The following is a 10,924-nucleotide window of genomic DNA, read 5'->3' as shown; positions in this document are numbered from 1 at the left end:
TGTGAAGGCTTATTAGTCACCTGTATTACTCTGTAAACAGGTGGCTTGCCATGCTGCTTCCACTGAAAACACACACACAATACAGTGTGTGACAATAGATACAGTACAGACGACAAATGAGGAAAAAAAAGATGGAACGCTTCAGGGGCCCACAAACCTGTTGTCAGCCAGATGTGGTGCTGATGATCCATCAGTTTGACATTTGTGGTGTGTGCACATATGGGTTGGAAGAGGGAAGACATTAACAAGGAAACATTGTCTGAGAAGCTGGAGTAACCTCCTGACCAGGCTTACCCACTGGAAGCAGCCTGAGTGATTGCTGAAACCAAACCATCTAATTATGATAATTCCTACTCAGGTACCCTATCCGTTCTGCTTTTAAATTAGCATTTATACACATCATTTACTGAAGGTAAAAGTGTAATATTCTTTGCTTTTTGTGGTAACCTTATGCATCGATGACATTTTTTTGTTACATAACGTTACCTTAATTAGCAGAATAAAAGGAGGGTACTTTATGTACTTCATGCCTTGAGTGTGGCGGACCTTATGGTTCAGTTTTAAAAAAGCAAAAACCCTCCCCATGGTTATTACAACCTTATATAAAATACATACTGTATATATATTCCCCTGCACCTCCTCTTGAAAACTAATGACAGTACTTTGCATCTAATATCATCAGGTTTAAGCTTCTCTGCTGGACAACACTGAAATTAAATGAAAATGAAATATATTATAATTGATGTTGTTGTAGTGGTAACATAGTACTTTTGTTCGATTTGGTTTTTATGTAAACATTTAAAATCTTCCATACAATTTGTTTAATCCAAATAATGTAAGGTGCATAAAGAATTTAAAGTAGTGTGACATTTATAGCGTTAGTTGTGCAATCATTTTCACATTATCCACATAACTGCATACGTCTGCACATTATGAAATGATGGTGAACATGGAATAGTGAGTTCTGTTTACCAAATATTCTCCCCAGGAGCTACTAACTGAACCGTTATTACCAACGTCAGTGACTGAATGAAGTTGACAACTTTGTGCAGTTCAAGGGAAGGCTGAAATAAAATATAAATCTGGAGTGAGAAATTGTATAAGACCTTCCCCTGCTCTTTCAAAAATGTTCAGTCAAACCTTCCCTTCAGAAGGAAGAAAAACACAAAACCATCTTACAATTTTGAACATTTGAAAGAGAGCTCTTTTAAAAATGTACTTTGTTTAATCATGTTTGTGCTGACGCCCCTTCAGGTTGGCCGAGCTTCTACCTTTCGTGGACATCAACCGCCACTGGGGAATCATCAGTAAGTGCCTGACATACAGCAAGGCTGCGTCCGACCCCTTCGCCTACTCCCTCCTACGTCAGCAGTACAAGAAAGTCCTGGTTACTGTCGTCAACAGGCTGCTCCGTCGTGACCTGTACCCCTCGTCTGGCCATAACAGCTCTTTAGACACAGAGAACGACTACTGTCTCCAGAGGATCAGCTAATGGCAAACGCGCGGACATGACAGATACACACTACAAGCCAAAAATAAAGGTTTTCTCTTGGAAGAAGGTGGGCGGAGGAAATAAGTGAGGAGAGAGACGGAGACAACGAAGGGAAAAAGAGAGCAGATAGAGGGGACAGACTGTGGGCGGGGGGCGAAGAGAGAGCAAAAAATAAGGAAGGTGGTGGGTGGAGAAGAATGAGAAGACAGTAGCGAGGGGGAGGACGAACGGGTGAAGGGGAAGACAGATAGGGAGCGATGGGGACGATGCGGAAGACACTGGCATCAGCAAGTATTGGTAAACAAGGGATCTGTGATTCATAGGCGATGGCAAAACACACAAAAGCACACTCAGATCAGACAAATCAATTTCACAGAATAAGTCACAGGTTCAGATTCATCTCAAACTGAAGGTCCACACTGCTGGAGACAGTCATCTCTTTGAGGGACACATATAAAGTGGCCTTTTGTACTGTACCAACCACTTTATAATGATTCTGACACATCCACACGTAGTGACCTTTCTACTGCCACAAAATGCAGGGACAGAGCTCGAAGCTCATGGTCGATAGGCGTTGGAGTGAAGATGCGAAAAGAAGGAAAGACTACGTTGTTCCTGCCACTGGATAATGTACCCTCAGTGTGGAGAAACAACCGCTGCACATTATCGCCATGTCCTGTATTGACCATGTTAGACTACTTTGCAGTGTCATGTCAGTCACTGAATATTAATGCACTTTGTCCAATTCTCTCAGAGCTACTATAGTTACAGGAGCCAAAGGCAAATATCATTTTCACCATGATATTAAAAGATGAGGCTGGTGATATTCTAGATGTTTGTTATTGTTAACAAGCGCCACGAAAAGACCAAAATCAACAATGTGTTACTCTGTATCTCAATACTTTGACTCCCCCAAAGCTCATTGATTCCTGCTGAACATTTATATATTTTTAGATCTTTGTTTCCCCCATTGTTGCCTTTATTTTAGGGTGACAATAGAAATACAGACAGTAAATGTCTCCCCAAATATATAAATCTTAAAACATGGGTCATCAATATATACTTAAAAGGTTTCATAATTGACATTCTGGGCTCTGTATAGCTACTCAAACTAGAGAAAATAATGCATTATGTTGGGACAATTTTCAGATGCATAATACACATTCAGTGCACTGGTAAGTATTTATGGCAGCAGTACAGGAAATGTTTGTTCTAAAGTAAACTACAGTGCAACAGTGTGGCTCATTGATGCATTTTTTAATAGTTTTTGGACAACTGAAAAACAAAGACCAGCCCACGTAAGTAAGAAAATTTGATTATTTGAATGCCAGGTGTAGTGTTAGTCTGCAAAGCATCTTAGATTTGACTCTTGTTTCACTTAATTAAATCCAACTCTCTTGTGAATTAAACCAGCGTATTCACAAGTCCAGGAGGCATGGATCATGTGATTGAGAGTTTATTTGAGGATTGCGATCAGTGGCTACACAGACAGGAAAGTAGATTAAATCATTTTTTTGGTTTTGGTCTTTTTCATGAGATTTGTTGACAATATAAAAAACAGAAACTATCACCTGACTTCTCCTTTTAAAGTGTGAGTTTGTAACTGAATGTACTAGAGATAGCCCACTTTTGACTGAAATGCATTTGTACAACTGTGCTTTGTTTTGCCAGTTGGCTGGAGAAAATGTTTCTATGGATATTTACATGATGTTATTATATATTTTGCACTGTACAGGAACAACGTTTTGTCTAGATAAAGGGGGAGCAATGTGATGTAGCATAGGAAGGTTTCAAAGTGCTTTAAACACACCGTTTTGTGTTTGTGCCAGATTTGAATATGTGACTTTTTTCAGCTGTTCACTACTTTAACCAGAATAGCTGCTTTATTATTAAAATCTGTTTCTCTGGATGTACTTTATGCACATGTATTTTTCCTCCTGTGTGCCACTTGCTGTTCTTTGGCAGTGTGATTAGCTATTAGTGGAATCTGTGCAATAAAAGCTGTCAATTACAAAGCTATTAAAAAATATTAATGTTTTCACAGTAACGTCATTGAATCTAGATAATGCCCTTCGATTTAATTTCTAAGTTTGTAAATTGAATTCAGGCAGTACAGTTACAGGCCTTGGACACTAAATGGCAAATAGGACTTTTATTCTTTTATTCAAATGATAGATGAGGATATACTTGAAATAAAACTCTTCTAGTCTGTCGTTCACACCAACTACACACCTGTTTCTGCATCACATTGTTTTGCTATCATCTGCCTTGTGGCCCTAATTATATCCTAGATAATATACGGCATAAAAAATGACTGTGGTGTCACACGAGTAATCTCTGTTACAGCAGCATTATTGCCAAGAGTAATTATAGAGACGAGTCAAAGATCAGTTTTGTAGATTAGTGATTCTGATTTATTCTGACTCAGTAATCACTCAGGCTTAATTTGATGCATGGAAACAGACCAACAGTAATTATTTGCAACATTAAGTGAAGGAATCAGAATTTTCTTTGGCTAACTCAATGACCCGCCACTCCGAATTCAAGTAGTTCATGCTAAAAACAGCTCAAGGTTGTACCGAAGCCAGGGCTTGGCTTTATTAACACACCGTCTAATTAACCCCAATCATCAGAATGCGATAAAGGAGAAACCAGTGATTAAAACTTCTCAAATGGAAAATGTATGCATAGTAAAATATGTGCTGCTCAAGTATAAAAGGTCAACAACTGAGTCAGCTGAGTGAGTTTAAAGAGTATCAACCAACGCCTGAAACCATGTTTTCTATATGACTTTTCAGTATAAACTTAAATGATTAAGCCTAAAGAGAATGTAAGGACAGTTTGACTCTCAGTCTGCAGGTGGTCCTGTATCAGTGGTAAACACCTCAACCCTCTCAGACACAATGAAACAGTGATTAGATTACATTTGTGCATGAGGTTACTGTAAGCCTATGTTAAAAAGAACTCTACAGAGACAGAATGACAGACATTAGCTAAAACGTGATGCTCCAGGTGTTACAAAAAACCGAATGAAGGACTTTTGGAGCCAGATGTCTCGTAGATGATGATGAAACAAGACTAACAGTCCACGGCCATGCTAACATAGTCACACACAGTTGTCGGACAGCTAAACAATGGGCTGAAACTCAATATAAAGCTGAGGTGAGCATCAGATTCAGGTGATGATACAAACAATCCTTTTCACGTGTGGTATTATTTTCACATTGTCCTTAGATACATTATTATTATAACAATATTGATGTGTGTAACATTTTGGACGACCAATTGGCAGAAATGGGATATAATATTCATAGGTATGTTTTGCATTAGTGTATAATCCACTGAACATTGAATTTTTTTTACTTAGAAATGAGCCATTTTTATCTAGCAACCATGTAGAAACCATGGAACGGAGCCACCATTGTAGAACTACATTACAATATGGACATATCAAAATACTGGCTCTAGAAAGGGCTGTTTGATAGATTCTCCAAGGAAAGGGGAGGCTCACCAACGTTATTGTAATTTATCCTAAGGTGAAACATGAATATCTTTACCAAAATTGACAGAAATCCATTCTACAGTTGCGTTAGAGGTCAGAAAAGCATCAGTGTCAGTAGGTTTCAACCTCTGGGGACCATGAATGTCTGAAATTTGGGATCCAATAGTAACGTGGTGGACTATCCCTGGAGAAACACAGCTAGCGTAGCTACTAAGCTTCTTATGTCTTGTGTACCCTATACTTCAATTGTAGCATTACCAGTTTCCTTACCTACACAGACTGAATTATTTCATCCTGTAGTTTCAGCCTCTTTCCTCAAACTCTATTTTGCTGCTATTATAACATACTCAACCAATTTTAAACCTGCATATGATATTTTACAGCTTCACTTCTCCCTCCAGTGTTTGTCCATCACAATCAGAGGTGTAGTGTGGGGTAAACCCAGGGAAACTCAGTTTATCCACCTCTTTGAAATGAGTTTGATAGTTTACTCCTCTATTCTCAGATCAACTGTATCAATCAATGAGGGGAAACACCAACCCACCGCTATATATATGCAACCCTGATCACAATCAGTTGTAGTTGGTTAGAAACTAAAAAAGAATCATTGAGTCTTCTCTATTAGACTTATTCTTATCTTAAATATTTCTCTTATCATTAATTTTCTTGGTTTGAACTATTTTTTATTACAGTAACCTGTATCAGTTTATGCAGAGTGACCACTCTGTAAGTATTTCTCTGCACATATTTCTAATAGGATGTCATCTCTCCCAGAGGGCTTCATGTCCATTCACTTAGTTTCTGGGCCACACAATAATATGCATTATTCATATTCCTGATTTAGCTGAAGGATACAGTAGTATTTCTACGTTACCCTTGCTCACACTACCATCAACTTACTCCACTCATTAAAAGCCAGAGGGCCGAGCTCGCTCTCAAGATCCTCTATCCAGTCTTGAACCCAGGGGTCCTGCGCCTGCCTGCCTGCCTGCATGATGAATAATCATGCTTCCCATTATGCTAATTCGGATCAGCTCAGCATGAAGGAGAGAAGACCCTATAATTAGCTGAATGAGTAAAACAAGCTCACTTAGAAAAATGAAGGTAGCCATGACAAAATGTTCTGTGTGTGATATTTTATGAGGATTTTTTAAATTCATCTTTTAAACAAGAAATCAGGTCAGATGGCAATCATCAATCTTAAATTAACTCTCCTCTTTAGACAATCAAAGGTCTTGTTCCATTTCATTAACATTTTGGGAGTCATTTTGAGAATCATTGTTCCATTATGGAGAATTTTCAGGCTTAAATGTCATGTTTGCTTGATTGCCAGGTGTCTTCTATCACAGCCAGTGGGGATGGCTGCAGCTCCAAACCTCTCAGCTGTACTCAAGCTTCCTCCCATATTCTGGCTGTAAGAGGGAGTTAAATGGTACAGCTTGACCCAAAATAATCCAGAATTAATCATCAAAAATGTTCAAAAACCAGAGGGTGATATATGAGTCAGTGGTACAAATATAAAGCCAGTGGTCTATGTTCAGCATACTTGCTCTGTACACCATGTGCACCTGGGTTAGGGTTAGCCTAAAAAATGAAAAAAAACAACAACACACACCACAGTCATTTTTTATCCCAAATGTTTCAAACAATGTTTAAACCCAGAGAAGTCTGTAATTTTATTCAGATTATGCTGCCATACGTTGACATTATGTACATTTACTGTGATACGATAAAGAAAAATGGGTGCTGTATGCATTTGGAGCTGCTTTGGTTAAACCTAAATGAACTTAGATTAGCTTGAAAAACAATTAGGTTCTATCTCTGCTGATAAAAGTAGACTAAGATATACTTTGATTCTCTGATACATGAAAAGTTTTGAAGTACAACAATCATTTGAACTCATTTTACATAAAACAGCCAATTCATAAATTGGTTTAAAGTTAGACCAGATTTAATTTTAATGCTAATATACATAGAGTATGTATTATTCTTATAGTTAGAGTTATAGAGTAGTTAGAGAAAGTTATACAAATATACAAATAATTGCTAATATTGCTTATGTTGAGAATAATGATTGGCACCTTTAAGGTCAAGGTGCCAATCGTTATTCCTCAACCAATTAAAGACCTGAAAACCTATTGGCCAAACCATGTCAGGTGACTGAAGAAGGCAACGTGAGGTGGACGCTTGCACTTTAATTAATCCCAGAGTCAAAACCGTCCCGGATCATGAAGGCAACAACTAAACAACAGTTGGAGGGTGGAAGCAACACAAGCCCGCCTCATCAATTTACCTTAATTCTCAGTGAATGAGCGCCATATTTTCCAACATCTTACTTGCACATTTCCATGCACGTCCCCAGTTCACCTCAGAGCCATTTCCTCTGTAACTTGATATTTGACCGTAATACGTCTAATAAGGTCGCTCTGAGGGAAGTTGAGAGGAAATTTCTGCAGACTTGTGCAGATTGGCGCACACACACACACACACACACACACCCTCTGGCTGCGTGTGTGAGGTGCCACATCGAAACGGAATATAAACCGCGGAAAATGCGCATCATGCTGCTGATCCTGCTGCAGTTGTTGGTCCTTGTGTCCGGTTCTCCTCCACGGTGCGACCCAGGATTCCGAGGTAAAGTTGTTCAGCTTTGTGTGAATACATACTTAATTATTATACGCGCACCCGGACCTGCTGCTTGTGTTGTATGGCTTATTTCCATGTGCAGGCTCAGTTTCTAGAACCAGAACCCTTACTTTTATGCAGTAACACTCGTGAAAAATGCTCGTATGCAACTTTTAGAAAGCCACAAAATGTTTGTGAATATGATGTTGGCCTGTAGCTTGTCAAATGGTATTAATATCCCAGATGAAAGCATGCTTTTTTAAACTTTGTGATTAAGATTTATAACCCTGTATAAAAATGTGGAACCTCTTATCACTTATTGATAATAGACAGACAGACATTTCAGAAAGCTGCTGAAGCAAGACCAGAGGTTGAAAGCAGAGTATTTTGTAGGCCACATTGAGGCATTTCCAGAAACCACTCTGCCATCTAGTGTCTGCCACAGTGTCAGCTAATGACATACTGATGTGTCTTGCAGGACTGTGCAAGCCAACAGTGGAAGAAAAACGTAAGTACCCTTGGGCACGCAGGAAGAGCTGCGTCCTGCATGAGCTGTTTGTCATCGGGCATGTTGTAGCAGCTGATCACCTCAGTGGATCTTTAACTCATAATTTGTGCTCTTTTTTTTTTTTTTGCTCTCAAACCCACTGATTATTCTCACCAGAGAAAGATCGGGCTCTACACCTTGCAGGCGTGTCCAGTGTTTGTATAGTTACTGTATATCCCCGTAGATTTGATTTGAGTCAGTGTTTTTAAAAACAAAAAGGATGAGATCATAAGTCACACTGGGCGTAGGCTTAATGGAATCAGGCCCGAAAGCTGTAAGACCATCATGTGTATTTTTAGATGATCAATGGCACTATGAAATATTCAAATTCTAATTTCCAGAGATAATAGAAATATTTGGGGCTTGGTGATTGAAGACAGCACAGTGAGGCTCATGATTAACTGTGTGACACATGTCTCGAAATAAGATAAGATGGATAAAGTTAGATTAGTATTGGCTGTTACTGTTCCATACTGTTTTCTGCACCTTTTCATCTTTTCTGCTGATCAATCTGAGCAATCTTTTCATTTTAATATGTTCCTTACCTTCTTTTGCCTCAGCCAAATGCACAGACTTGTTCCTGTCCTACTGCGATGACATGTCCTACGCTCAGACCATGTTCCCAAACATACTCGGCCACAAGACCCGCGAGGATGCCGAGGCTGGGGCAGAGTACCTCCTCTTAAGCGTGGTTGAGTCCCTGCTCGGGGGAGAGTGCAACCCTGAGATCCGCATGCTGGGCTGCTCCGTGTTGGCGCCGCGCTGTGAGATGGCGAAGGTGCTGAAGCCCTGTCGCACCACCTGTGAGACGGTGCGTAAAAGATGCAGCCACGCTTTCGATGGGATAAACATGGCTTGGCCCTACTTCCTGGACTGTGATCGCTTCTTTTTCAGTGACCAAGAGGGATGTTATGACCCGCTGGTGGGCCTCAGAGGTGAGGACCATCATTATCACTGTGACCTTAGGGGCCCCAAATTTGGGATTTGTTGAGCCATACATTACTAGCAATTTTATTCACACTGGAACAAGTTGCCTTACATTTTTTAATGAATTATACAGACAAATTTTCATTTTCTTCCGCAATTTCATTGCATTGCAAGTTGTTAGAAAAGCTGCCGTGGAATCAGACGCCAAACAAACAAAGAACCCACAACAGATTTGAGAAATAAATCAGATTTTAGTGCAAAGACACACAGTGTGAACGTAGCCTTTATGACCAGACCTAAGCTTAGTTTTGGCTACAACTAATCATATCCTTGTTATTATTTTAAATATTAGTTTTTACCTGACAAACACAAGTATAGTCCTTTGTGTTTCAATAGAGCATTTTCCCTAAACACTTTTTCAGCAGGCATCTGGTTTGCACACATGCTCATGTGGCTCACCTCAAAATAACGTCCAACTGGAACGCCTTATTTCCCCACATAAACCCTCACTTACGCTGTGTCCTGTGGCTACTTTCACGTGTTTTCATCAGCAGCCTATCTTTATAGAGAGTGCCTTAATGCACCACAGAAAGGCAAACACTGTCTGATGCTATTCTCTAAAAAATGCTGTAAATTCATGTAGTCAAAAACAGGTTTCTACAAATAAAAAAAGATACTCTGATGTGCCACTCAGAAATTATATGTGAGCCATATGAGAGCATGAACAGCAGGAACTGATTTGAGCATTTAGTTGTCTCATTTTAGCATTTGTGTACAGTAAAATGTGTAAATGGTCATAAAAGTCTTAAAGTCAACCAATGAAACTCCACTGACCTGTGCTATACTACAGTGTCTCGCTTTTTATTGCTGTGCAAAACGTTTTCTGTCAAGTAGAATTGGATTCAGATGTCTGGCAGCAGGTCGGAGCCGTGTAATTATTCCCATATTCAAATTAATGTCAACCTGCTGTCCTTGTTTCTGTTTTGATATCATGTGACCTCAAGCTCTTCATACAGTAATTGCCACAGCGTCTTGCCTCCCTTTATGTCATTTGGGAAGACACGAACACAACATGGCTGTAACACCAGGGGGCAGTTTAAAATACTGGTGCCACACCGTATAGCAGCATTAAATGTCAAGCTGTTAGAAACAATCAGTCCAAGTCATTTTAAAGTGCCTGAAATGTTTGCAGATTTTTTTGTCATGATAATGTCTTTGGGTTTTTGACTCATGTCTAACAAAACTAGCATTCTAAACCGGTCACTGTGGGTTTTCTGGGATATTGTGAGGGGCATTTTTCACCATTTTCTAACATTTTATAGACCAAAATAATTGTTAGATTAACCCAGTAACGTCATTTTTATATATTGATCCTCCTAAATGTTACACACTGTGCCTTTAGACCTGCACTTATCAATATTTTTATGTTGACAATACATACAATTATTATTATGTGCAATGTGAAAGGGGTCGCTCGTATTGAAAAACCCACAGAGAATTATCAATCGACTCTTCTGTTCTCCTCAGGTCTACTGAGCATTTTAGCTTCTTTAAGCCATTTGTTTTGGTTTTATGGCCTTCAGCTTTAGTGTTTTGGTTCAGTCTCACAGCTCTCAACCAACTTTGTTTCCAGCAGAAGCTGTTCTCAGCAGAAAAAGCTCTGATATACCAGCTGTATCATTCCAGCACCAAATGACTGACAAAGTTAGTGACTAGCTGTATATGTTCAACAGCTGCTCATTAACGTTACTAGTGCAGTGCCCATAGGAAGTATGTATTGCTATAGAAAAGTGTTTTAACTGCCTACAGTGTGAACGGATAAGCCGACGGC

At 39.4% G+C, this 10,924-nt stretch overlaps 2 protein-coding genes across 2 annotated transcripts in view; both read left to right on the top strand.

Moving 5' to 3' along the window:
• Nucleotides 1–1,673, top strand: part of LOC118338265 (G-protein coupled receptor 26-like) — a 2,906-nt gene extending 1,233 nt beyond the window's left edge. Inside the window, exon 3 of the mRNA XM_035675544.1 lies at nucleotides 1,255–1,673. Coding sequence (XP_035531437.1) covers nucleotides 1,255–1,492 — 238 coding nt within the window. The 3' untranslated portion in view covers nucleotides 1,493–1,673. The remainder of the gene's footprint in view (nucleotides 1–1,254) is intronic.
• Nucleotides 1,674–7,290: 5,617 nt separating this feature from the next.
• Nucleotides 7,291–10,924, top strand: part of LOC118338322 (carboxypeptidase Z-like) — a 9,328-nt gene continuing 5,694 nt past the window's right edge. The window contains exons 1-3 of the mRNA XM_035675618.1: nucleotides 7,291–7,628; nucleotides 8,098–8,127; nucleotides 8,727–9,101. Of these exons, the coding sequence (XP_035531511.1) occupies nucleotides 7,343–7,628; nucleotides 8,098–8,127; nucleotides 8,727–9,101 (691 nt within the window). The 5' untranslated portion in view covers nucleotides 7,291–7,342. The remainder of the gene's footprint in view (nucleotides 7,629–8,097; nucleotides 8,128–8,726; nucleotides 9,102–10,924) is intronic.

Source organism: Morone saxatilis, unplaced genomic scaffold (genome assembly GCF_004916995.1).
Source record: "Morone saxatilis isolate NCDOM2014 unplaced genomic scaffold, NCSU_SB_2.0 Contig4, whole genome shotgun sequence".
Classification (NCBI taxonomy): Eukaryota; Metazoa; Chordata; class Actinopteri; family Moronidae; genus Morone; species Morone saxatilis.
The sequence above is the reverse complement of the archived record's forward strand: the minus strand, read 5'-3'. Positions and strand labels throughout refer to the sequence as shown.